This window comes from Oryx dammah, unplaced genomic scaffold, assembly GCF_014754425.2.
Source record: "Oryx dammah isolate SB20612 unplaced genomic scaffold, SCBI_Odam_1.1 HiC_scaffold_13, whole genome shotgun sequence".
In the NCBI taxonomy this organism is placed as follows: domain Eukaryota; kingdom Metazoa; phylum Chordata; class Mammalia; order Artiodactyla; family Bovidae; genus Oryx; species Oryx dammah.
In genome coordinates this window covers 39,064,465-39,092,437 of record NW_024070197.1, presented here as the reverse complement: position 1 = coordinate 39,092,437, position 27,973 = coordinate 39,064,465, and the positions used below count along the sequence as shown (strand labels likewise).

The 27,973-nt window shown below is 48.9% G+C and overlaps 1 protein-coding gene across 1 annotated transcript; it reads left to right on the top strand.

Annotated features, from left to right (window-relative positions):
• The first annotated feature begins 1,014 nt into the window (after positions 1-1,014).
• ADGRG3 (adhesion G protein-coupled receptor G3) lies at positions 1,015-27,973 on the top strand. The gene is made up of 12 exons (XM_040253903.1): positions 1,015-1,078; positions 7,821-7,983; positions 15,511-15,649; positions 17,205-17,351; positions 18,157-18,291; positions 18,814-18,856; positions 19,029-19,126; positions 19,283-19,395; positions 21,907-22,187; positions 22,396-22,489; positions 23,800-24,074; positions 26,739-27,973. The coding sequence occupies exons 1-12, from the start codon at positions 1,027-1,029 to the stop codon at positions 26,849-26,851; spliced, it is 1,653 nt and encodes a 550-aa protein (XP_040109837.1). The 5' UTR covers positions 1,015-1,026; the 3' UTR covers positions 26,852-27,973.

Here is a 27,973-nt window from a genome sequence, read left to right as displayed (position 1 = left end):
CATAAAAAACTCGGAGCAGAGGTTAGCTCACGCCAGCTCAGGCAGCCGGGAAGTGGCCAGGACAGACGTCAGCCCAGCTCTGACCAAGCCCCAGGGCCCTCGCTCATGCCTCTCCTGTTTTTCCATCTGCTGGGTGGGGGAGGGGAGTGGCCCCGGGGGCCTCCAGGCCTGGCTCCTCTTCTCCTCCCAGGACCCTAGCAGGCCTGGGCTTGAGCCTTGGTCTGAAGGAGGGAGTGTCAACTCTCTCCCCATCTTCATCCTCATCCCTACAGCCGAGCTGCATGCCTGGTGCGTGACAGGTCTCCTCACACATCCGACATAGCCCTAGGAGGCATTGCTGCATTGCTGTGTCTGTTTTGGTGGTTTAATCGCTCAGTCATGCCCAACTCTTGCGACCGCATGGACTCTAGCCCACCAGGCTCCTCTGTCCGTGGGATTTTCCAGGCAAAAATACTGGAGTGGGTTGCCATTTTCTTCTCCAGGGGATCTTTCCAACCCAGGGATCGAACCCTGGTCTCCTGAGCTACAGTCCATCTCCTACAATGCAGGCGAATTCTTTACTGACTGGGCCACCTGGTGTCTGTTTTACAAAGGGGGAAATTGAGGCTCAGAGAGGCCCCTCGCTTGTGAAAGGAGGATCTGAAAAAGAATTGTTGGTTCCAAAGCCTGGGCCCATCATCACTCCCCAGGAACCTGCTCAGAGCTTCTGTGGCTGCTGGATTCCCACACCCACCCAGATAAGACCCCAGGAGCAGTGTCCCTGGGGTGGGTTCAGCAGCTCCCAGGGAGTCTGGGCCCCTCTGCAGGTGGTCATGGGGCGGGGTGAGGCTAGGAACACTGCTCAGTTCCCCACACTCACCTTTCACAACTTAACTGACGGTGCCATGGCACAGGAAGGGAGAAAGAGGCCACAGGAAGTGGTGACACTACGGGGTGGGGGCCAGGGAGGGCCGGCTCAGCAGAGCCTGGGACCAGAAGGACACACAGCTGCAGGGCTCCGGCCGGTGTGGACGAGGCTGGCCCAGGATGGTGCTGCCCAGGGCCCTGGGGGTGCTGCTACTCCTGCATCTGGCCCCAGGTGAGCAGTGGGCTCCTCACCCCTCCTGCCCCAGGTGAGCAGTGAGCTCCTCACCCTCTCCTGCCAAGCCTGGGAGAGCCAGGGTCAGGGACGGGGAGGGGTGGGGAGGCGGCGTGTCTGGAGCGTGTCCTCTGAGGAGCCCACCCTGACAGCTGCCTCACCTCCTCTGACCTCTGGGTCAGTTTTACTGTCCTGATAAACTTGGGGCAGCACTCGTCTTGGGTCCCCTTGGCTTCCCCACAGCACCCTGGAGATGGGGGGGGGCATGGAGGGCGCTCCCCGACCCCTACACCTCAGGCTCTGGCTCTCTGACAGTCATGGCTCTGGGACATGGGGTGAAGGGATGGGACAAGGCCTTCTCCACTGCCTCTGAGCTCCTTGGAAAGGAGTCTGGGACCCCCTGGAGGCTAAGGCCAGACACTGCCTGCACTGCCCTCCCACCACCACCAACCCCTTTCCCCAGCCACACTGGCTCCCCTTCCCTGACCCCACGATAGCTCCACGGTACCCAGTCACCCAAGCTGAGAATGAGACTTTCCATTCCTTCACTCTTGGCCTTTCTTTCCCCAAATATATATATATTGAGGCTTATATTATATATAAGGGATTATATATATATATATATAATGTGGGGCATTTTAAGTCTTTGTTGAGTTTGTTACCATATTGCTTTTTTTTTTTGACCCCAAGACGTGCGGGATCTTAGCTCCCCAACCAGGGATCGAACCCACACCCCCACACTGGAAGGCGAAGTCCTAACCACTGGTCCACCAGGGAAGCCCTCACTCCTGGTCTGGCACACATCCACACGGTGGTTGTCCAGAGGCAGCCTGAGGATGCCAGGCTGTGCCCCTGCTGTCCTCCTTCCTGGGAAAGCGGGCCCCCACCCCTGGCTCACCTGGCCAGCTCTCCCTGGCTGCTCTCTGCCGTCTGCAGCGACCCCCTGGGGCAGAGGACGATGCACCCTCCCCGTGGGCTGTCTGTGTTTCTGAGCCTTGCCTGCTCCTCCTGTTTTGCTCTTGATTCAGTGAGTGGCCTGCGTGCCTGTCCCTCATCCCCACCCCTGTGTGTGTCCAGCGTGGGGTCACATGGCTTTGGATTGATCTCTCAGGGCTTCAAGTAATCCTCTTCTCTTCAAAAGCTGGGAATTCAGGGAAATGCAAAATTCAGTCTATGGCAGAAAATAGGGCTTCCCTGGTGGCTCAGATGGTAAAGAATCTGCCTGCAATGCAGGAGACCTGGGTTCAATCCCTGGGTCAGGAAGATTCCCTGGAGAAGGGGCTGGCAACCCACTGCAGTATTCTTGCCTAGAGAATTTTGTGGACAAAGGAGCCTGTGGGGTCACAGAGAGTTGGACATGACTGAGCAACCAAACACATGGGCATGGCTCAAAAAAGTGTGAAAAACGGCAACGTGGAACCAGAGGTGTGGCGGCAACACTTGAAGGACTCATTAACTTCATAACCAGCAGGGGCTCTTGCTTGACCTCATAAGGACCCTGGGCCCCTCACAGAAGTTGTAATTTTCTGGTCGGGCCTCAAAGTCCCCTCGGAGTGACAGAGCTTCCCCTGTGGTGAGATGGGTGCTCTGGTGCAGCTGTTTAAGCAGTGTGAGGAGCCCTGAGAGGTTTCTGTCTTGAGGTCAGGTCCTTTCTTGGTGGGTGTATTTGGGCAGTTGCCATGCGTTCATTTGCTCTTTTCATTCATTCATTCCCGAATGAACGGAGCCCTCGACACAATGTCAGGCCCTGTGCTCATATACCATGTGGTCCCTACTCTCAAGGGACTCACATTCCAGCAGAGTGACATGGGTGCGTCAAAGGAGTAGGGACCCAGAGGAGGAAGTGTGTGCGTGTTCAGTCGCTCAGTCGTGCCCAACACTTCTGAGACCTCATGGACTGTAGCCTGCCAGACTCCTCTGTCCATGGGATTTTCCAGGCAAGAATACTGGAGCAGGTTGCCGTTTCCAACTCCAGGGTTTCTTCCCAACCCAGGGATCGAACCCTCTTGCATCTCCTGCGTTGATTGGATTCTTTACCACTGTGCCACTTGGGAGGTATCTAGAGGGAAGCAGACGGTCTCTTTAATAAAGGGTTACTTTCCTGGGACTTGCCTGGTGGCCTAGTGGTTAAGACTTCACCTTCCAATGCAGGGGATACAGGTTTAATCCCTGGTTGGGGAGCTAAGGTCCTACATGCCTTGTGGCCAAAAATCAAAAACATAAAACAGAAATCATTGGGGAGTTTGTAATTTCATCGGTTCTGTCTGGTCACAACAAAAATCTGAAGTGATGGACAGACCAGTGTTACAGCTCTCGGATGGGCCAGTGTTACAGCCCCATGTACTTTCCTCGGATGGACCAGTGTTACAGCTCTGTGTTACAGCTTGGTTTTTTTTTTTTCTCTCTCTCTCTCTTTATTTTAATTGGAGGCTAATTACTTTACAATATTGTGGTGGTTTTTGCCATACATTCACATGAATCAGCCATGGTGTACATGTGTTCCCCATCCTGAACCCCCCTCCCACCTCCCTCCCTATCCCATCCCTCAGGGTCACCCCAGTGCACCAGCCCTGAGCACCCTGTCTCATGCATTGAACCTGGACTGGCGATCTGTTTCACATATGGTAATATACATGTTTCAGTGCTATTCTCTCAAATTATCCCACCCTCGCCTTCTCCCACAGAGTCCAAAAGTCTGTTCTCTATATCTGTGTCTCTCTTGCTGTCTCGCATATAGGGTCATCGTTACCATCTTTCTAAATTCCATATATATGTGTTACTATACTATATTGGTGTTTTTCTTTCTGGCTTACTTCACTCTGTATAGTAGGCTCCAGTTTCATCCACCTCATTAGAACTGATTCAAATGTATTCTTTTTAATGGCTGAGTAATACTCCATTGTGTATATGTACCACAGCTTTCTTATCCATTCATCTGCTGATGGACATCTAGGTTGCTTCCATGTCCTGGCTATCGTAAACAGTGCTGCGATGAACACTGGGGTACACGTGTCTCTTTCAATTCTGGTTTCCTCAGTGTGTATGCCCAGCAGTGGGATTGCTGGGTCATAAGGCAGTTCTATTTCCAGTTTTTTAAGGAATCTCCACACTGTTTTCCACAGTGGCTGTACTAGTTTGCATTTTTTATTTAGAAAGCAAAGGAAAATACATCCTCAAGGTGTGAGGGTGGGCCAAACCAAAAGACATGAAGAGAAGAGAAGCCCCTGGCCCAATTTTGGCTCCTCTTTGTATATGTTTTTTCTCCTCCCCTTAAGCCTGCCCTTTGTAAATTGGGCTAGCCAGGAGGGCTGTTTGTTTTACTTGAGGTTCTCACTCCGGTCCTCGAATCTTCCTTTGTTCTATTTTCAGGGACTTTTCCCTTCTTTGTCTTTGTCTTTTAGTCACCGCCATTCTGGACCCCTTTTTCCTTTCTAACTACCTAACAGAAGCAATATTGTAACAAATTCAATAAAGACTTCAAAAATGATCCACATTAAAAAAAAAGTGTTTAAAAAAGGCAGCGGGGGGATACTTTACCAAGGACAGGTCAGGAACAAGAGTCTGTGGCTGTTGGCAGAGAGAAGCAGGCCAGTGATGGGGAGGCTAGGGAGGAGCAGGTACGGTCCTGCCCTCTGACCTCTTTGCCCATCCCCAACTCCCCATATGAACCCGGATTTAGGTGGTGCTTGGAGACCAGCCTCTGTGTCAGAGCAGGATGGAGAAGAGTAGGGTGGGTTTGAAGGGACCTCTGGCACAAAGGCCTGGGTCAGGCTCTCCCTGTCTGGGCTAAATGCTTCTGATAATGTCTTCCAAAACTAATTGCAAAAAAAGATGTTTTGTAATCTTCTCTGCCCCAGGTACTTGCCAAGAGCTTCATAAGTCTGAAGGCCCTGAAATCTCATGGCGGGCCAGGAGGGAGGCTCTGTTCACACCTGCAGAGGTACCCCCTGTACCCAGCACCCATGAGTAACCCCTCAGGCACACAGAGGGCTGCCATTAAAAGACAATGTTCCCTTCCCTGCAGCTGACGTGACACTTTCCTTGGCTCCCCTCCTCTTCCTCTCTGCTCTTCTTCCTTCTCTCTTTCTCCCTCCTGCCCTGTTTTCTCTCTCTTCCTCCTTTTTAAAAATTATTTCTCTTTTATTTCTGGCTTTGCCGGGTCCCATCGCTGCCTGGGCTTTCCCCTAGCTGTGGTGCATAGGCTCCTCATCACGATGGCTTCTTTTGTCTCAGAGCGTGGGCTCTAGGGAGCACAGCCTCTAGGGAGCGCGGGCTCTAGGGGGCACGGGCTCTAGGGAGCATGGGCTTCAGTAGCTGTGGCTCCCAGGCTCTAGAGCGCAGGCTCAATAGTAGCGGCTCCCAGGCTTAGTTGCTCTGCTTCTTGGGGGTCTTTCCAGATCAGGGATGGAACCCTTATCTCCTGCAACGGTAGGTGGATTCTTTATCGCTGAGCCACTGGGGAAGCCCCTCTCTTCCTCCTTTGCTTAGAAAGAAAACATGGATCTTGTTCTGCATATTCTCGCCCATCCTGTGCTTTTTCCCATTAAACAACATATTATGGATATCTTTACAATCTAACAGAAAACTAAAGTTCCTTTATAAGCTACTTAAAACACTGTCACATATAGCCCTAATAGTTATAAAATCCACTTGAAAATGTTACTGTTTTACCCTCATTTACCCTGACTTTGCTGTGCTGTTGTCTTTACTATGTATTTCATTTTTGTCTTAAAATTTAACTGGTTTCATGTAATGTGAAAGTAATACTGTACATACTTTTTAAAAAATCAAACACTGGAGAAGGGTGTGAAAAAATGAAAAGTAACTGTCTCCCTGCCCACCTCACCCTCAGCTCCTGGTGGGCCAGTTAGAACTTAAAGGCACAGATCGTCAAGATCCAGGCTCACCCCTGTAAAGGAAACAATAAAGCAGTTCATGGAAAAAGACATACAAATAGATGCTCAGACTCCTTCTAAAATAAAAATGAAATCCAATTTTACCCCTCAGCCTAGCAAAGATTTGAAAGTTTGGTGAAGTCTAGGACTGTGAGCGTGTGAATAAGCAGTCACTCTTGCCCATTTGGGTGCAAGTATAAAGAGCTGTAGCCCTTTTGAGAAGGAAATTTGAAGACTTTGAGGACTTCCCTGGTGGCCCAGTGGTTAAGAATCTGCTTACCAATCCAAGGGTCATAGGTTCAATCCCTGGTCCAGGAAGATTCCACATGCCGCCAGACAACTAAGCCCACAGAGCAAACTGGTCTGTATGCCACAACCACTGAAGCCTGAGTGCCTAGAGCCGGCACACTGTAAGGAGAGAAAGCCTGCCTCAGCAGCAAAGACCCAGTGCAGCCAAATAAGCAAATAAAATTGCATACATCTTTTTTTAAAAAAGAAGGAAGTTCAATAATATCTAGCAATTTTCCAAAGTGCATACATTTTGATATAGAAATGCTGAGGACAGGAATGTTTTCTATGAATTCATAACATACACTGACAAAGATGTAAGTAGCATTATTCAAAATAGTAAATAAAAATAAAACAAAACCCCCTAAATGTTCACCAGGAGGGGACCAACTGAAGAACCATTGCAATACCCGTATACTGAAATAGTATGCAAATATATGATGAATGAGATGGATCGGTATGTGCTGACACAGAAAGCTCTTTTAGATTTATTGCTAAATGATCCCGTTCATGTAAATTTGTAAATTAGCATAAAATACTTGCATATGCATAGTCATTCCCTGGAAAGTTGTACAAGAAACTTTTACAGGTAGTGAACTCTGGAGTGTGACTTGGGAGTTGCAGGGACTTTTACTTTTCATTTTATGTCCTTGGGTACAGTTTGTTTTTAAAAACTCTGTTCATATATTATTTTTGTTGAGAGATAAGTAAATATATAGACACATCCTTCCATCCAGTGTAAAGACATAAATATGCAAATAGTTTTACAATGCCTTTCTCACCTCCTGGAATAAATAATACTGACTCTTTGTACCCCTCCGGTGAGCTATGTCCTTAACACGTATGATCTCTGATCCTCCCCACAACTAGGAAGGAAAGTATCATCAGCTTCATTTGGCCAATGGGACTGAGTATCAGAGAGTTTAAGTAATTTATCTGAGGTCACACAGCTTGCACTCCATCCCCTACCAGGCGAAAGCTGACCTCTGTTCCTGGAGCCTCCATCTAGCTGTTGACCTTGCTCAGTCTTTCTGCTTCAGGGAGCCTCACTCTGCTGTATTTTCCACCTATACCAGGAGATAGCCATGAGGGTTGTGCTGGGAATGTGGGAGAATGAGGCAAACCAAAACAGATCATGTCTAAGAGTTACACCATGCGTCCCACTTGTGAAGGCTTTGAAAAGTCTGTGTGGAAAAAATGCAAAAAAAGCCAGGCAGACTCCCTGGAGGAGGCAGGAAAGGGTACTTGCACTAACATGAACCTTTATCTATAGAGTCATGTGCCAAGCCTTTTGCACGCACTTTCCCCAAAGTAGCCCACTGGCCCTGTGAGATGTGGGGTGGGGGGGCGGTGCGGCAGGGGCAGGATATTATCTCCTTCACCTTGAAACCGAGGTCCAGGGAGGATATGAATCCATCTCAAGTTCACACAGTTGGTGTGGATGGATGGAGTTGGGGTTCTAGTCCACACCACTAGACTCTGGACCCTGAACTCCTCTACCCTCTCCTCTTGTGGTGCCTCCCCATGCAGAACATTCACATTTTGCATCCTTCCATTAGGTGAGGGAGATGTCACACGCAAAGATGAAAAGCCAAGAAATATCTGCCAGGGCTCCACCAATATGAACTGGTATGAAGACTTCGACCTTAATAGAACTGCTGGTTGCTTCTCAAAGTGTACACAGTCTCGGGAGGAACTCTGCCATCTGGGAAACTTGCAGAGGTAAAGGGCCCTCTGAGCTGGAGCAGGAATCTGGGCCTCTTCCATAAACATTTGAATTCAAGTTCTTTGTAGACATATGTTTTCATTTCTTTGGGAATGGAATTGCTGAGATATACAGTAAGTAAATGTTTAGCTTTATAAAAAAACTGCCAAACTGATTCTCAAATTGGCTATATCATTTGCTTTCCCATAAGCAGTATAAAAGGGTTGTAGTTTCAATACATTTTACAATACTGTTGGTATTTTGGGTTATAGCCACTTCACTGAGTGTGAATGGTATTTCACTATGGTTTTATTTGCATTTAACAAATGACTAATGACGCTGAGTAACTTTTCATGTGCTTGTGTATTTTCTTTGGGGAAATTCAAATCTTCCTCTCTTTTAAAAAACTGGGTTGTCTTCTTACTACTGAGTTTTAAGAATTCTGGATACAAGTCCTTAATCAGATGTATGATTAGCAAATATGTATTCTCTCCCAGTATATGTTTTGTTTTTTCATTTTCCTAACAATGCCTTTTGAAGATCAAAGCATTTAATTTTGATAAATTATAACTTAAATTTAAAACATATCAAAGAAATGTTCATCTAGCAAAGCTATAAAATTTTTCTTCTAAGTTTTCTGCTCTAAGTGTATTGTTTGAAGTCTTATAATTAGGCTCAATTAGCATGTGAGGTTCATTTTTTGTGCACAGTGTGAGATAAATGTCTAACTTTATGTTATTGCTGTCATTTTGCATTTAGATAGCTAATGGTTTTGGCACTTTTTTTAATTTTTAATTAATTAATGAATTTATAGCTGCCCTGGATCTTTGCTGCTGCAAGGTGAGTGGAGGCTATTCTTCACTGCACTGTGCAGGCTTCTCAATGTGGTGGCTTCTCTTGTGTGGAGCACGGGCTCTGGGTGTTCGGGCTTCTGCAGCTCACTGGCCTAGTTGCCCCGAGGCATGTGTAATCTTCCCAGACCAGGGATCGATCGAACCCATGTCTCCTGCACTGGCAGGTGGATTCTTAACCTCTGGAGCACCGGGGAAGTCCGATTTTGGCACTGTTTATTAAAGAGATTATGCTTTCTTTATTGAATTGCATTTGAGAAGGCATTTCATTGAATGGCTAAATACTAGCTCCTGGAATGTCTTCTTCCCACTGAGATAGTAAACTAGAAACAAAACAACATCGATGGGGGCAAATATAGAGGTTAATGCAGCTGTGAAAACTTGAAAGAAGCAGAAGTGATAACACCTGCCATAACCCCATTTAACACACCATCAGTCAGGTGGATCTTGGAGAATAACATGGACTGTCATAAACTTAATCAGGTAGTGAATCTAATTGCAGCTGCTGTCCCTGATGAGTATGTTTACACAAAGAAATCAACACAGCCCCTCGCTGTTGCTATGCGGCTATTACATGGCTAATGTTTTTTTTTTTTTTCTCCAAACCATTTTCCAAGGACTTTTTTGAAAAAAAATTTTGGCTGTGCTAGGTCTTCATTGCAGCATATGGACTTTTCTCTAGTTGCGGTATAAGGGCTTCTCATTGTGATATGTGAACTTCTGTTGTGGAGCATGGGGTCTAGAGTGCTTGGGCTTAGTAGTTGCAGCATGTGGACTCTGTAGTGACTGTGAGAGGGATTTAGTGGCCCCAAGGCATGTGGGATTTTAGTTCCCCAACCAGGAATTGAACCTGAAAGTAGTGAAAGTGAAAGTGAAAGTTGCTCAGTCGTGTCCAACTCTTTGCGACCCCATGGGCTACACAGTCCATGGAATTCTCCAGGCCAGAATACTGGAGTGGGTAGCCTTGCCCTTCTCCAAGGAATCTTCCCAACCCAGGAATTGAACCCAGACCTTCTGTATTGCAGGCAGATTCTTTACCAGCTGAGCCACAAGGGAAGCCCAAGAATACTGGAGTGGGTAGCCTATCCCTTCTCCAGCAGATCTTCCTGACCCAGAAATCAACCCAGGGTCTCCTGCTTTGCAGGAGGATTCTTTATCAACTGAACTATGAGGGAAGACAGTTGATCCTGAGTCCCCTGCATTGGAAGGTGGATTTTAACCACGGGACCACCAGAGAGGTCCCTGAAGTCGCTTGCTTTTACTTGGCAGAGCTAACAGTATATAGCCACAGTGTTTCCTCAGGGCCACATTAAGTCTCTTCACTGTCATAAGATAATTCACAGAGACCTCCCTCATCCTGACATTCTACAAAGTTCACCACATTGACAACATTGCTGATTAGATCTGATGAGCAGAAAGCAGCAAGTAGTGAAGATGCTGTAGGAAGACACATGTGAACCAGAAGATAGGAGACAAAATCCCTAAGAATTCAGGATCCCATCACCTCAGTGCATCCCCTGGACATTCAGAGGACTAGAGAATATCAAGATGTCCCCTCCAAGGTAAAAGACAAGTTGCTGAACTTCACACCACTTACAATGAAAAAAAATGTATCATGCCAACAAACACAAGCAAAAAGATATCTCAATAGTTAAATTAGTATCAAAGAAGATGACCCTTAAATGAGTGTCTGCTTTACAATTAAAAATTCAGTTATACATCTATGGAGAAGGGAATGGCAACCCACTCCTGTATTCTTGCCTGGAGAATTCCATGGACAGAGGAAGCAATCCAATTCTGTCCACATAGAGTTGGACAGAACAGAATGACTAACACTTTCTTTTCATTTTCATTTATGCTTTAGAATTTCTGAATATATGTTACTTTCACAACTAAAACAATTTTTTAAAAGTGCTCTGAAAACCAGATCAGAAAATCTTCCCTCAAGAAAGTAAATTCATGGTCTGTTTTGTAAGGGAAAGGAATGTTTGGAGTGCATGAGGTGAGCTATATATATTGTGAAATAAAATTCTCTATTTTATTTGGTAACAATAAAAATCACAAAACTTCTTTGTTTAGATTTTTGAAAGATAAAAAGTAGCATCAATTGGTGTATTTCAGTCAATGGATTTGGACAGTCTCACTCCACTGTTCCTGGCTGGATGTTCTAGTTGCCTGATCCATCCAATCTTATTTGCACATGTTTTCATAGATTATATTTTACAATATTTTTGTCCTGTAGTTTCCTTGGAGTTTTATTCCTTGGTGCTGTGCTAAGTCACTTCGGTCATGTCTGACTCTTTGTGACCCTATGGACCATAGCCCACCAGACTCCTCTGCCCATGGGATTCTCCAGGCAAGAATACTAGAGTGGGTTGTCATTTCCTTCTCCAGGGGATCTTCCCGACCCAGGGATCGAACCAGACTCTCTTATGCCTCCTGAATTGGCAGATGTGTTCTTTGCTGCTAGCACCATCTGGGTAACTGACTATTCAAAAAATGATGTTGAAATAAAATTCTCCCTTTTGTCTCCCTTGCAAGCCCTCCGTAGCTACTCCTTTCTAGTAGCCTTGATCTGGCTCTATTTGCTCTTGTTCCACTTCTCTCTTATTGCTACTTCAGCCTTCCTCTGTTTAAAATTACTTTTAAAACATGGGCAACACATCTTAGGACCCCTTGCTCAGGAAAAGGAACTCTGGCCAGAGAAGTTTCAGCACCATGGAGAGCACCAGGACAGGGACTGGGCTGGGTGGGGGGACTTGCCTCACCCCAACTTTCTAGCCCAGTGGTCCCCAACGTTTTTGGTACTAGGGACTGGTTTTGTGGAAGACAACCCCTCACCTCCTGCTGCGCGACCCAGTTTCTAATGGTCCACGGACTGATACCCGTCTGTGGCTCCGGGGACTGGGGACCCCTGTTTTAGCCAATGGCGAGAGGGCTACAGTAAAATAAATGACAATTAAATTTGTATTCTATGTATTTCCAATGCCAGTTCAGTTCCCATAAGTCAGTGTCCATAGAGCTAAGTCTTCAAAGGCTGAATTCCCTGTATTCACTTAGCACTTGGTAATAAATGTGAGTGAGCTCACACCGGGGCTTCCCTGGTAGTTCAGCTGGTAAAGAACCTGCCTGCAATGCAGGGGACCCCAGTCTGATTCCTGGGTCAGGAAGATCCCCTGGAGAAGGGATAGGCTACCTGCCCCAGTATTCTTGGGCTTCCCTGGTGGCTCAGATGGTAAAGAATCCACCTGCAATGTGGGGAACCTGGGTTTGAACGCTGGGTTGGGAAGATTCCTTGGAGGAGGGCAAGGCACCCCACTCCAGTATTCTTGCCTGGAGAATCCCATGGACTGAGGAGCCTGGCGGGCTGCAGTCCATGGGTCACAGAGAGTCGGACATGACTGAGCATCTAAGCACAGCACAGCCGAGCACAGCCCTCACACCACACACTGATCATCCCACAGCTTCAACTACTCAGAAAAATTTCTCCAGAGAAGATTTACACAGACCAATGAACACATGAAAATGTGCTCAATATCATTAGTCACTAGAGAAATGCAAATTAAAACCACAGTGAGATACCACTCCACACCCCCTAGGATGGCTATATTTGAAAATGAAACAAAACAAAGTGGAAAACACTAAGTGTTGGCAAGAATCTGGAGAAGTCAAAACCCTCATCCATTGGTGATGGGACTGTAAAATGATGCAGCTAACATGGAAAACAGTTGAATAGTTCCTCAGGAAGAAAACAGTTGAATAGTTCCTTGTGTACTTGTTTGTGCCTCCTTAGGTATTTTATAGAATTGAGTTTAAAAGAAATACTAATAAAAGAGAGCTAGATAATTTACTGTTAACAGGAAAATAGTTTTTTTACTGTTTTTCATTATTTTAGGTGTTTCTTTTTAAAATATTTTTTCTCATTTAAAGTATTTACTATTAATATGTTTCTTACTAAAATCTTAAACTGGCACTGTAGAACTTGCTATTTTGGTCATTACTCTGAATCTCTAAATTTCTCAATCTCCTGCTGACTTGTTTCTTTTCCTTGAGGGTGAGTGTATATATCTGTGAGGGTGTTGGTTGTTTTAAGATAAAATTTATGAATTTGGAGGCCAGATAGGCATAAGTAGAATATACTTTTTTTTTTTTTTGGGAGGGGACGCTGCATGGCTTGCATGATCTTAGTTCCCTTGTCAGGGATTTAAACCTGGAGTTCCAGCCACTGGACTGCCAGGGAATTCTCAGTATTCTGATGTATTTAATTTACAGGTAGATAAACTAATGCTTAGGTACATGAAACAAGTTGATCATGGACTTGTAGCTTAGTAGAAGAGCACAAAAAATTAGGGTCTAGTTTTTATTATCTTTCTAGGTTTAGTTTCTAGTTAATCTTTGCTTTTGGTAGTATTATTTATGTAGTAATATTCAGTATTTATGTGCCAAACTCCATGCTTCAGATGTTATCTCATTAGTCCTTGGCAAATAATGAAAACGGGTCTCATAATAAGACATGTCTAACTCTTAATGTTATTCTCCTAACCATTGTGCTTTAATAGTAACATAATAGCTTTGGGAAAGGATTGGGTGCTTGTGTCCCAGACCCTTTATTCTATGATATCACTTAATCCTCAACACAACCTTGGAAGCTATACAAATTTCCTGGTTTTATATATGAAGGCGTTTAGCTGAGAGGGAGTAAGTATCTTACTTACCTTAAGGCCACATAACTGATAAGAAGCAGAGCCTGACTTAACTTTTGTGGTTTTCTCAAGTTTCTGCTGCACGTAGGGGGAAATACTCTTACACTGATGCTCCACTGTCTTCACAGAGCTTTCACAGTAATAAAATAGAAGGAAAAATACAATATAACGTGTATAGTGCCCCTTATTAAGGGTTAATACATATTACCATTTTGTTTATTTTGAGACTAGTCTTCGTGTACTTGTTTGTGCCTCCTTAGGTATTTTATAGAATTGAGTTTAAAAGAAATACTAATAAAAGAGAGCTAGATAGTTACTGTTAACAGGAAAATAGTTTTTTAAGAAAAATCTTATTTAAGAGCTTATTATTTATCCTACCAGGAATGACTTTTTGTTTGTTCCTTCATTTGATATAAACAGTTTTCACACTTTGTAGTTCTTGAAGCTTTTGGATTTTCTAGTTGAGTGTTTTCGATTATAACAGCAGTCAGTGTCATTTATAAGTATGCTGTTAATATTGTGGTTGCTGGTGTTAGACTATGTAGGTTTAAATCCTGGATTAAATTTATGATTTAACATACCAATATTTTGACGTGAGTGGAAAATAAATAGCTTGCCGGGGTAATACATAGTTGCTAAGGTCTCTTAGGGTTCTGAATTTTTTATATGTATCTGTTTCCTCATCTGTAAAATAGTCATGTGAAATAGTCCCTGCCTCATAGAGTTATGAGAATTATTATATGTAAAATCCCCAGAGGGTACATGATAAATCTTAAGTCCTCAAAAATTGGGTTTCCCTGGTGGCTCAGATGGTAAAGAATCCGCCTGCAATGCGGGAGACTTGAGTTTGATCCCTGGGCTGGGACCTGGTGGGCTGCAGTCCATGGGGTCGCGAAGAAGTTGGACACGACTGAGACACTCCACTTTCACTTTTTACTTTCATGCATTGGAGAAGGAAATGGCAAGCCACTCCAGTGTTCTTGCCTGGAGAATCCCAGGGAGGGGGGGAGTGTGGTGAGCTGCCATCTATGGGGTCGCACAGAGTCAGACACGACTGAAGTGACTTAGCAGTAGCTGCTCCCAGGTATCCACCCAAAAGAATTAAAAGCAAGTTTTCAGGGGCTTCCCTGGTGATCCAGTGGTTTAGACTTCACCTTCCAATGCAGTGGGTGTGAGTTCAATCCCTGGTTGGGGAGATAAGGTCACACATGTCTCCTGGCCAAGAAACAATAACACAAGACAGAAACAACATTGTATCAAATTCAATATAGACTTAAAAAAAAAAAAAAAAAAACCTCTTCAAACAAAAGCATTTAGGTGAATACAAGCAGCTCTACTCACAACAGCCAAAAAGTTGAGACAATCCAAATGCCTATCAATGGAAACATGTATAAACAAAAGATGGTATATACATATGAAGGTATATTATTCATCCATAAAAAGGAATGAAATACTTACACGTGCTATAACATAGGTAAACCTTGAAAACATACTAAGTGGAAGAAGCCAACAGATCTGATAGCACATAATTCCATTTATATGAAATATCAAGAATAAGCAAACTCATAGATTAGTGGTTGCCAGAGCCTGGGGGAAGAGTAACTGCTTTATGTGTTCAGGGTTTCCATTTAGGGTGATGGACATTTCTGGAGCTAGATAGCAAAGATGATTTCAAATGTTGTGCATGTCTTTAATGCCACTGAATTGCACACTTTAAAATGGTTAAGATGACAAACTTTACATTGTAATGTATTTTGTTACCAAAAAAGAGAAACATGTACTCAGGGGGACCTCTGACTAGAATTCCTCAGAACCAGCATGAATCACTCCTGTGCACCCCTCTTCTTCTGCAGCATCATGGTCTTCCCTTTGATATCCTGGGTCACCCCTCCTATACCAAGAGCCTGATGATTGCTGTCCATGGTATTCCTCCTCCTGTCATCCAGGTGAGTGAGTGACTCAACCTGCAAGACCCTATCTTCCCTTGTAGATATTGGCTGAACTTCGAGACCTATCTGGTGGAGAGGAGTCAGACGGACACATTGAATACATCTTTTTTGACGGCACTTGTCAAAAGCATCAACACCAATGTCTCAGAAGACCTGTACTTCTCTCTGACCCCCTCTCAGGTGAAGACTCCCCCATCCCCTTTGGTGGGTTCTGGCCCTATTTTCCTCAGGCATATTTTTCTGAGAGAATCATGGTCTGTGCTTGGTGTCCATCAACAGTTGTCCTTCCCAAGTCACAATGGGTAGTTCTCTGCCACCTAGCTAGTGCATGCTGGTGAATTAGCTGGATGAGTGGATCCTGGTAACAGATTGTCCAGGGTGCTAGCATGAGCCCTTCGGAAGATCGCCAAATCAAGAGTCAGGGTTCTAGTCCTGGACTCTCCCCCACCTGACAAAGTGTCCTCAAGGAAATCCCCTCCCCTCTCTGGGCCCCTGAGTCTTCATCTATAAAATGAGCTTGAAGGTCCTCCAAAGTCTGACATTCTCATGAGAACTTCTATCAGGGAACACATTAGAAACCAGATAGAGGCACTGATGGAGGTACTGCAAAGGGTTAACAGGTAGACTCTGGATTCTGCCCCTAACTAGTTACAGTGATCTTGGGCAAAGTACTGAACTTTTCTGAGCCTCGGTGTCCCCATCTGTAAAATGGGGATGGTATTGCCCACCGTCAAGGTTATCAGAGAGAGAAAATGCAATAATTTACAGGGAATATTTGGTGCAGTGAGGGCACAGCCTCCCTCCAGGCATAAAGCAGAGGGTGGAAGTTTGAGCAGTAGGGAAGTGGTCTGTCACTGAGCGGCTTTTAGGTCAGCCTAGAGAAGGAGAGATGGAAGGTGGAGGGGCCTTTCTCAACCCTTTATCACATCACTCTAGCAGTGGGGTAGGCACCGGCCTCTGAAATCACCCACATGTCCTTTTGACAAGGTTCTGGGCTAGGAAGCAGAAAGTTGAGGCTGTCGGCTATAACACTTAGCTCCCCCTCTTTCCATGCCCATGGGTGCTTTTGAGGCAGGGTCAGGTGGGACCAGGCTGAAGCCCCAGGGGAACAGTGAGGTCACAGAATGGATGAAACACACTTGGCAACTACCCATGAAACTTTGTTTTAATATTTTGCATTTTTAGCTGTTGCAAAATGTGTTGTTGGGTGGGGATGGATATCACATTCAGTGTGAACTCTTGTATTCTTCCTCTTTGTCCTCACTGTCTCCCTTCCCGAGGGCCTTATGCTTTTCCTTTATACCTGAGTCAGAAACCGGACACTGTTATCCTAGCCCTATGTCAGCACAGCAGGGGTCAGGACCCTGGCCAAAAGCACTACCACTGACCCTTCCTCACACCTGCAAACTGACTTGTCCGGGTGTTTCCCCTTCATAACCCACTTTCAGCCTGCCTGACTGGTGGCCACGGGGACACCTTGCTGACTCCATTCTCCATATTGGGAAAACTGAGGCTCCACAAGGGCTATGACTTGGCCAGGGGCTCACAGCCTGAACAGAGCAGAGCTTGGACTGTGTCCCCAGGTGTCCCACCTCTCAGAGCTGTCCTCGGACCCTGGGGCTGTCCCACCACCCAGCTTGCCTCAGTTTCTCCTTCCAGCTGGGGGAGGGGCGGGAACTGTGTTGGTGGCTGGGCTCCTCAGGGAAAGACAAAGTGGCTGGGTCTGTGGTTGCAGATTCCGAAGCAGGTGACCAAGGATGAGCACCAGCATCCTGACAGAGTCCGGCTGCCCAAGAGCCTTTTCGGATCTCTGAAGAGCGGCAGGCCGATGGTCCGGCTGGGCATAGTCGTCCTGGACATCGGTCCAGGGAATGTCTTCAAGGTGAGGAGAGGCACAGGGTGGCTGAGATTCAATGCTGGGTTCACCGGGACATGCTTGCCCCCTCTGGAGTCTTTGCTGAGGGACCCAGTGGGGATGAAGGAAGTGATGAACGTCTCCAGCCAAGGTCATCTAGACCCATGTCCTTAGAGTCTGGACCGCAGGCTCACACTGGTTATTTCCGGTTGGTATTTAGACACCACCCCCCATCAGTGTCCTTGGACTTGTATCTGTATCCCGAGTGAGTTCATTTCCTGTGTGCATCCTTGTCCATGAACAAACATGCCTCTCTTTTCTTATTCCTGATTACACACATAATCATGTATGTGCTGGCGTGACCATGTTCACACGAGCAAGCATGCTCATTCCCTTGCAAATATGTACCAGGTATGTCCCCAGAGGTGTGTCTGCACTCACACGGGGGGTGTGCCTCCCTGAGTGCTGCTGGGCAGGGGCTCCCCACCTGTAGGCATCCACTGTCCTCCATCTCTCGTCTGATCTTCCTTCTAACCCTGTGCTCCAGTTAAGAGGGCAGAGGAGGCCTGGGGACCAGAAATGGACAGCTATCAGATACACAGCGTTGTGGCCATTCGGCCTAGAGTGTAGGGCCTGTCCTGGCACAGCCGGTGCAGACTCCGGGTAGCAGCAGGAAGAAGGTCGCCCATGACCCCTTATCCCCTGGACCTCTGGCTCCGAACTTTTCCCTCCAGGCAAGGTGCACAAGCCCTAGAAGGTCCTAGGAGCCCCCACCAGGGTTGGGTCGGGGGAGCCCCTTGTGTAGCCTGGCTTCCCCCACATCACTCCACAGGGCTCCCTGCTCAGCCGGGAGGATGGCAGCAGCGTGTTGAACAATCGCATGGTGGGCTTGACTCTGGGTGACATAAAAGTCACCGAACTGGCTGAGCCTTTGGAGATCACCTTCTCCCACCAGTACCAGCCCCCCGTGAGTCCCCCACCCTGGCCTGGCAGTTCCCGAGGGGCACATGGGCAGGTGGGCATCCCCAGGCGTATAGACAGACACCCAGGGGACTCTGCACCCCTTACCCTCCCACATCGACTTGGGAGAAGCCATTAGGACCAGACACACAGTTGTGCCCATGGACACATGTCCTCTATGCACGCATGTCCTCCCAACACGCTCCACTCATGTGCTCCCAGAGGGGCCTGGTGGACCTGGCAAACCCACACGCACACACATGGCTTTGCACATCTGCTCACATGTGCGCTCCCCTAAAGGAGCCCCCAGACATACGCCCCTCCCACCCACACCAATCCACACCCCACACTCTGACCTGGGATACATCAAATGCTTCAAATGTGGTTCCTGTGTGACCACAGGCTGAGCCTTGCTTCCACCTAATGCAGGCACATGCTGAGACATGGAGCACCTCCCACTCCCCCGATCCTCCTCTCCCTACTCCCAGTCACCCCTGCCTCGCCCCTGACGCCCACTCTCTGGTTTTAGAACATGAACTTCAGCTGTGAATTCTGGGATGCGACTAAAGGTAGGGCCTGGAGGACCTTCCCCGGGTAAGATGAAGGGAGGGTAAGGGTAAGTCCTGTTCTTAGGGGACAGGACTTCAACAGCAGGGCCGTCCCCTCTTCCTTTCCTCTCCGGACCTCTCTCTTCCCTTTTCCTGCCCTCCCCTCTGCTATGCTCCCTCTCCTTCTCCCCTGGGTCATCAGAAGACTGGTCTTCCAAGGGCTGTTCCACGGAGGTTGGAGTCCGCAGGACTGTCTGCCGCTGTGACCACCTGACCTTCTTCGCCCTGCTGCTGGTAATAGTGCCCCCTCCCCGACCATCCCAGCAATCCAGAAATGCCGAGGCTCCTGGGCCAGGGATCAGGGTGGCTGTGGGCCAGGGGCCAGGCCTTTGGGGTGTGCAGGCCTGACCTCCAATTGATAGGATTCTCATTCGGGGGTATCACCCACAGAGGCCGATCTTGGATGAGGCCACCGTGAAGGCCCTCATGCACATCTCCCAGGCTGGCTGTGGAACCTCCATGATCTTCCTGGCCTTCACCATCGTCCTCTACACTGTCCTGAGGTGGGTCACCCCACCCCAGCCCCACTCCTTCCAGGAAGGAGACCCATCCCCTTCCTGCCCTCAAGGACAGCAGCAGGGCAGGGTAGAAACCTACAGAGTAATGTTAATCCTGTGTTATACTCATATTTACTCCAAACCTCAGCTTCCTCATCTATAAAACGGGATTGGAGGCTGAAAAGTGTCTGGCTATTTCAGTTACAGGTGGCAGAAACTCAACTCATGGTTCACGGGATTGAAAAACCCAAGGTGATCTCGGTTCAGGTGATGCTGGATCCAGGTGCTCAAAAGATGTCCCTGGGACTCCGTGTCCCTCTGATTCTCACCACTTCGCTTTCTCCTTTGTCAGTCACGTCAGGCAACTTCCTCATACTCAGGGGCCTTGCAGAGCCCCAGGCTTGCATCATAGCTTCTTATCTGCCTAAACAGCTAATCTTCTGAACTAAGCCTCAGAATTGAAGTCTCTAAAAAAACTTTATTTTGAAATAATTATAGACTAACAGGAAGTTGCAAAAATAGTACCTAGTGTTCCAAGGTTCCTTCATCCAGCTTTCCTCAGTGATGACATTTTCTATAACTGTGAAAGTGAAAGTGAAGTTGCTCAGTCATGTCTGACTCTGTGACTCCATGGACTGTAGCCCACTAGGCTTCTCCATCCATGGGGTTTTCCAGGCAAGACTACTGGAGTGGGTTGCCATTTCCTTCTCCATCTATAACTGTAGTACAGTATAAAACCAGGAAATTAATACTGGTACAGCACTGCTCTTTGGAGAAGAACTCTTTGTGAATGAGCAACTAACACCCACACCCACACACACACAGAGGACTGCTAATGCAAATACACGGCTCATTCAGTTTTCACCATTTTCCACACACATTCAATTGTGTGTGTGTGTGTGTGTGTGTGTGTGAGCATGTTTACACATGCACACTGGACTGGCTAAATCATTTGCAGGGCCCAGTCCAAAACGAAAACATGTAGTCCCTTGTTCAAAAATCATGAAGAATTTCAAGATGGTGACAACAGAGCATTAAAACAAGCATAGAGCCCCTCTGAGTACAGGGCCCTGCAGAGATCATACCCCAAAGGAGCTGAGCTCGTGCATGCCCTGTTGTGTGTGTGTGCGTGTGTGCGTGTGCGTGTGTGTGTGTATTCAGTTTTGTCCCTGTACTGCAGAGTTGAGTCTCACTCGTGTAACTTAGACCATGTGCCCAGGACTAAAGAGGCCCACTGTGGTGAAAGGATGGATGACACTGATTGGTCAGGCCAGATCACGTGCCTGCTCTTGGGTTTGAGGTTCATGGCTGGGAGTGGGGAAGGGTACTCCTTGGGGAAACCCAGAGCTTTTCCTGGAAGAAGGAGGAGCAGGGATAGCAGAAGCTGCTGCAGCCGGTCCCAGGCTCTTCTGGGCCCCGGCCATGGCTGAGGGACCCACAGGAACTTCTGCTGAAGAAACCCATGGGAGCAGCCCCATGCCCAGCCTTCTGACCCATGACTGGCTTGGAGCAGCCCTTGGTCTCCTGACTCCCAGTCTGGGCCCTCCCATTGCCTTCCTCCACATGCTGGTGCTGTTTTTACAGGGGGCTGCGGCCCCCACCAGCTCCACCCCCCATCTCAGACCAAACGATGAGTGTAAGTGGTCCCTGCCCCCATCCCCAAGCCCTGGCCCAGAACACTACCTTCATTCCCAACAAGCTAAGTGTGACTTGCCAGCTGGTTGCCCTGCTGGACCCTGAGAGAAGCACTTGGAGTGCCAGGAGGAAGTGTCAGTATCTCCCAAGGGTGGGGCCTGGCATCTCAGGTGAAGTGGATGTTATCACTCATGGGGGGACGTTATCCCTCCATGTAGCCCTAAGGGCCCATCCCTCCAGTGAGAGTCCTGCAGGAACTGATTGGCTAGGAAAGTGCAGAGTAGGCATGGAGCCCAGGGCTCAGAGCCTGGAGCCCCTGTCCTGCTCTGTGACTCTGAGTCCCTGTCCATCTCTGAGCCTCACCTCCTTATAGTTTCTAGGCCTCAGGCATCCATGCACCATCCATCCAGTCACTCAACCAGGGCAGGGCCTCCTCCTGCTTATTGTGCTAGGCCCAAGGTCACAGCATGGAGAGAGATGGAAATAAGGGGCAGGAGAGTTACACTGCACTCACTTCTGGGAAAGGTCCACCTAAGCACGGGATAGTGGCCTTCAGAGACAGCCTTCACAGGAGGAAACATCCAAGGAGGGTTTTGAAGGTGGAGCAGGGAAAGGCACCAGAGAGCAGAGGGAAGAGCGTGGGCAAAGTCTGGGAGCTGTGGAGAAGCAAAAGGCATTTAGAGAGTTGCAACTTATACGGTTTGGCTCAAGCATGGAGTCAAGGAATGAAGCCAGAAAGATCCAGAACCCACAGGGTCCTGCAGGTCATGAGAGAGCCTCTGGACTTGAACCAGAGGGTGCTCACACTGGCAGAGAGGTGGAACAGAGGAGGTCAGACGGAGAGGGCTGGGTGCCCTTCTTCACTGGCCCTTCTTGCCCCAGGTTCTCCCGGCAGAGGTTCAAGTCTGAAGATGCCCCCAAGATCCATGTGGCCTTGAGCATCAGCTTGTTTCTCCTGAATCTGGCCTTCTTCATCAATGTGGGGCAACGCCTGAAGGGGTCCGATGCTGCCTGCTGGGCCCGGGGGGCCATCTTCCACTACTTCCTGCTCTGCGCCTTCACCTGGATGGGCCTGGAAGCCTTCCACCTCTACCTGCTCGTCATCAAGGTCTTTAACACCTACTTCAGCCACTACTTCCTGAAGCTGAGCTTTGTGGGCTGGGGTAGGTGTCTCCTGGCCAGGCAGAGGGTTGGCTGGCTCTGTCTGGATGAGGCCAGAAGGGGACCAGCCTTGGGGCGGGCCATGGACAGGGGCAGCTCCCACTCTGATTGGCTCAGAGCTCGAGGGATGGATGGTGGGATGGGGATGTGAAGGAGGACGTGCCAAGGGAGGCTCAGCGACGCCATACGTCCTTCCCTCCTCGCCCCCAGTCCTGCCTGCCCTAATAGTCATCGGTACTGGGATCGCCAACAGCTACGGCCCCTACTCCATCCGTGATGAGAAGAATGTCACCACGCTGGAGCTGTGAGTGGTGGCTGTGGGAGTTGGGGTGACCTCAGGGTCCTGGGGGCACAAATTAGGGCCAGAAGAAGGTGGGAAGAGGGGAGAATCCCGAGAAGAGAGTAAGTCAAGGCCAAGGATCCTCAGATCCAGCTAGCTCATGGCCTGGAGGGATAAACTGAGGCCCAGAGAGAGGAAGGACAAGGAGAGAGGGGGGTGAGAAGGAGAGAGGACTGGACCAGGAGGCAGGACACCCTGCTCCAGCCTGCGGTACCACCAGCCTCTATAGCACCTTTGGGAAAATTTTAAAAGGTACCCCCTTTATCCCTCTGACCTGCCATGCCAGGTGCCCAGCCTGGTGAATGCAGGGTGAGCTGGATTTCAGCCTCCCCCTGCCCCCCAGCCAGGTGCCCTTGTGCAGGGCACAACTCTCCAGTGCTTGCAGCACCTCTGGTTCTATGCAGACTCTGCCTCTGAGTTGCTGTATGATCGTGGGCAAGCTTGTCCCCTCTCAGAGCCTCGTCTGTACAATGGGGGTTGATCCACACCTGCTTTGGGGCCTCTCACCTCTGCAGTACAGGGAACAGTGGAGCCAATTTGAGCCTCTCCCAGGGCTCATGCCTGAGACCCGTGACTCTGTGCTAAGAAGAGTTGGCGGGGCCTTGGTGCTGTGCCCAGGGCCTCGAATGCAGAGTCCCAGGAGACAGACAGGTAGCATAAATGCTTGCAGTGGCCTGAGTGGGCATGGCTGCAGACTGGCAATCACACACCAGCCTAACTGGGAGCTGATTACTGTCCCTCAGGAAGGTGTCCACAGAGCTGCCAGCTGTATGGTTTCATAAGAGAAGCAGAAATTGGCATATTTAGGGAATTCCCTGGTGGTCTAGTGGTTAGGACTTGGTGCTTTCACTGCCAGTGCCTGGGTTCAATCCATGGAGGAGGTCTAGGATCAAATCCAGGTCTCCTGCATTGCAGGCTGATTCTTTACCATCTGAGGCTCTAGCAAAGCCCAAGATCCCATAAGCCAAGTGGAATCTGGATGTATATGCCAAACCTTTCACTTTAAAAAGGGTGTTCCTTAATTCAGTTTTTCCCCAATATAAGGTGGGGTGAACAAAACATGCCTTTGAAACCAAACTGGCCTTTTGTACCCACTGGTCTAAAGGGATAGCAACTTGGAGCCTCATGACATCCCCTCCCCTGGGAGAGCAGGGGAAGGATGGATGGATATGTGGGCGGTGCATCTTCTTAGTCAGAGAACAGGCTGGGGAGACTGCCCGGGGCTTGCTCTCAGAGGACTTCCTCTGGTCCCAATGGCCATCCATCTCCTCCAGGTGCTGGTTCCGTGAGAAAACTGCCCTCTACGTCACCGTGCACGGCTATTGCCTCATCGTTTTCCTCTTCAGTGCGGCAATCCTGAGCCTGGTGTCCTGGAAGATCTTCACTCTGTCGAGTGCCACAGCGGGCAAGGAGAAGGGGCAGCACTGGAAGGGGGTCCTCACCCTGCTGGGCCTCTCGTGCCTGATGGGCCTGCCATGGGGGCTGGCCCTCCTCACGTCCCTGGGCCCGTTCACGGCCTATGTCTTTGCACTGTTCACCTCTCTGCAAGGTGAGGCTCCTGGGCTAGGGAGGAGACGGGCTGCCTTCCTGTACCAGAGGGTGTTGGGGGGCTTTGGGGGATAGCAAGAAACAGGATTCTACTCAGGCTAGCTCAAATCAAGGGTTGTTGTTTAGTCGCTAAGTTGAGTCTGATTCTTTTGTGACCCCATGGATTGTTGCCCACCAGGTTCCTCTGTCCATGGTATTTTCCAGGCAAGAATACTGGAGTGGTTTGCCAGTTCCTTCTCCAGGGGATCTTCCTGACCCTGGGATCAAACCCACACTTCCTGCATTGGCAGGTGGATTCTTTACCACTGAGTCACCAGGGAAGCCCGGTGGTACTCAAGGGTACTGATTTTAAATATCCAAGGCTCCCCCAAGCACCCCAGGGTAGGAAGACTGGCTGACTTCATGGGAGCTGGTAGCAGGGTCAGGAAAAACCACCAAAACCGAAGCAGATACTTGTTCCATCTTTTTCTCTGGAGTCACAACAAGTCTCTCACCTTCTCTCTGCGGTAACTTTTCCCCTCCACGGGCCCGTTCTTACCCATGGCCTCCAACTGGCTGCCCACGATGACCACCTCATCCCTATGTCATCTTTCCAGTCTTCTGACTGTGGTCTGCTTCAGTCTTTTCTATGTTCTTAGGAGAGTCAAGGATCTGACTGGGCCATCAGACATCCATCTCTGGTCCAGTCATCTGTGGCCAAAAGAGCAAAATCCTGTGATGTGCTGGCTATGTGACATGAACAGAGTCTTGGAGGTTCTGTGGAGGCGGGAAGGAAATGATTAGTGGAGGAAATGGTAGATAAGCCTGCTCCCTGCCCCGACAGAATTTTTCCTCCCATATCCAGCAAAGGGGCAGGTACTCAGGGTGCATGTGGGACAGGGTTTCCCTGCCTGCACCTGTCCCCTTTCCTCCTCATACCCCTGTTTCACACACACAACTCAAAGAAGTATATCACAGCCTGACTGTGAGGGAAAACAGCCTGGAGAGGAACGGCAAGTGTGGCCTTGACTCACAGTCTCATCCTGTCCAGAGCAGTCACTAGGGATGCAGGGGGTCTAGGTCCAGCGGGTGCAAGCCCACAGGAGCAGGGCTGGCTCCCAGTGCCTCACGAGACTGCATGGCAACGTGGTTGGCAGCACGGGTACAAGCAGTTCTTGTTGTTTAGCTGCTAAGTCGTGTCCAACTCTTTTCTGACCCTGCGGACAGTAACTCGCCAGGCTCCTCTGTCCATGGGACTTCTCAGGCAAGAGTACTGGAGTGGGTTGCCATTACCTTCTCCAGGGGATCTTCCTGACCCAGGGATCAAACCTGCATCTCCTGCATCAGCAGGCGGATTCTTTACCACTGAGCACCTGGGAAACCCAGGGAGAGGCAGACCTAGGTTCAAATCCTGCCTCCACTCACCACCTCAACAACTCGTTCAGCTCCTCAGATCCTTGTCATCTGTACAGCTGGGATAATCCCAGTACTTTTCTCACCAGATCTCATGATGAATAACTGAGATAATGTGTGTGTGGGACGCAGGAAGTCTTCAATATGTGGGAACTATGTTAACAACAGAAGTCCGATATTATTAGGCCATCAGAGACTGGCCCTAGGTGAAGATTCATGAGTCCACATCTGAGAAGTCTCAGGGGTTAAGGGTTGGGGGCATGTCTTGAAACTGTGGATTGTCATTCTTTCTGAGGTTACCCATTATAGCTAAACCTGAACACTTCACTGCACTGAGGTTTTTCGACTGACTGTGAGTAACTCAAGGGCTTCCCTGATAGCTCAGTTGGTAAAGAATCCGCCTGCAACACAGGAGACCCCCCTTCAATTCCTGGGTTGGGAAGATCCCCTGGAGAAGGGAAAGGCTATCCACTCCAGTATTCTGGCCTAGAGAATTCCATGGACAATCCATGGGGTCTCAAAGAATCGGACAGGACTGAGCCACTTTCACTTTCACTGAGTAACTCAGTATTTCTCTCTTTCTCACAAGCAGAGCCCTTGGCCCACTTTAACTGCCCTTGAAGTCTTTTCAATATTTTTTTTTAACAAGTGTACTTTTAAAAATTTTTGCCTGTGCTGGGTCTTCATTGCCGCACACAATCCCTTTGTTGTGGTGGGTGAAGTTTTTCAGTTGTGGCACACAGGCTTTGTTGCCCAGTGGCATGTGGGATCATAGTTCCCTGACCAAGAAACCTGTGTCCCCGCACTGGAAAGCAGATTCTTTACCGCTGGACCACCAGGGAAGTCCCCTCAATACTTGTATTGTTGTATAGGGTTTTAGTTCTAAATTTCTTTTAAAGACACAAAAAGATTTTTACTTCTCCCTCAATGTCTGTACTTACTGCAGTTTTCATACCTCACACCTTCCCTCTTCTTCTTGCTGAAGGACATCCTGGACTCTTTATAAGAAGGGCTGCGGTCGTTGTTTTGTATGGTTGAAAATCTCTTCGTTTCAGCCTTTGTTTTATGTGATAGATATGTATATAGATTTTACTTCAAGGACTGGCTTTCATTCCCAAGATACTGATTAGGTCCTTTTTCAGGAGTAGATTTCATCTTGGGGGCTGATGTTTCTGTACATTCTTGAACTTTCACAGTGGAGTGGTTTTGCCTCTGGGCAGCCGCCAGCCCCAGCCCTGCCCCAGGCTCACTGAGGCTTTCTCCTCCCTGACAGGTGTCTTCATCTTCTGCTGGTTCATTGTCCTCTACTGCCCAAGCCAAAGCACCGTGACCTCATCTTCTGGCACTGCCCGGGTTGACCATGCCCACACCGTGTCTCAAGAATAGAGGAAGGCCATGTGGCCAGGCCGAGCCTGCCCTGCACTCTGGACTCAGCTCTAATTCGCCGTGTGACCTGGGGGCGGGGAGAAGGGGTCCCTGCCTCCTGGGCCTCAGTGCCCCTCTCCATACAATGTGACTGGGGAGCCAGGGGATGGGAAATATGTTAGGCCATGTTGTCTCAAAGGTCTTATCCAGATACCCCTATGGGTCTGAGAGTTCACAGATCCAAGACGGCAGGAGTCTCAAGTCCCTGTGATCCTGAGACCCCTGCCAGCACAGAGCGACCCCCTCACCCTGCCCCCACGCCCACCCCCCAGCCTCAGCGAAATGGCCTTCTAGTCTCAGAAAGCCTGAGTTCCAGTAAGGAAGTCGGCCCTTGGCCGCCTCGTGAGGAGTCCCCAGCCGCTCCCCATCCTTCCTTCCCCTCGTCACTGCCCTCCCACAGCTCCGTCCTTGGGCAGCCTGTCCCTGAGGGGACGCTCAGGGGCCACTGCCCGCTCAGGCGTGGGGGGCTGCTGTGGACTGGAGGTGTTTTGAGGGGGTGGGGGGGTTGCTCCTCCTCTGGTCTCACCTGGTCTCAGCCACTCTCTCCAGGGCCCATCCTCACAGATGTCTCCCTGCCGCTCAGGGGCACTGGGAGCCCCTCAGGTGCTGGGGACCCTGAATATCAAGGAATGCCACTTACTCAGTAGGTGGGCTACCTCAAGCAGTCCCCAGTCCCTCCTCTGGACTGCCTCGCGGGTGGCCCTGATACCGACCAGGGTCCTTGGCCTTTCTCAATCAACAGACGTTGATGGGAGGCCAGATGGGCAATGCTTTATTGGGGCCCCTGCTGCAGCAGGGGAAAGTGAGAACTAACAACAGGTTGCCTTGCTTGCTCGCTCCCTGAGGGCAGGGGTGGTGAAGCCAATTCCTTTCATGGGGTGAGGGTAGGGGTATGTCCAGGGGTTGGGCTGGAAGCCTGACTTAGGTGGTTTGCCCTTCCTTCTGGTGGTGCTGAGTACAGGGGGCATGCACAGTACCAAGCTTTTTTTCCCCGATACCGTTTTTATTCCTGGCTCTTCAGAGGTGGCATTAGGGACTTTTTTAGTTTTTTGTTTGGCTTTGTTTCTTTTGTCCAGAATTGGC

Coding starts and splice junctions, on each gene's coding strand:
- ADGRG3 (XM_040253903.1), top strand. CDS start 1,027: ATGGTGCTGCCCAGGGCCCTGGGGGTGCTGCTACTCCTGCATCTGGCC. Junction 17,352..18,156: donor GTCCAGGGAATGTCTTCAAG/GTGAGGAGAGGC, acceptor ATCACTCCACAG/GGCTCCCTGCTCAGCCGGGA. Junction 22,490..23,799: donor AATGTCACCACGCTGGAGCT/GTGAGTGGTGGC, acceptor CATCTCCTCCAG/GTGCTGGTTCCGTGAGAAAA.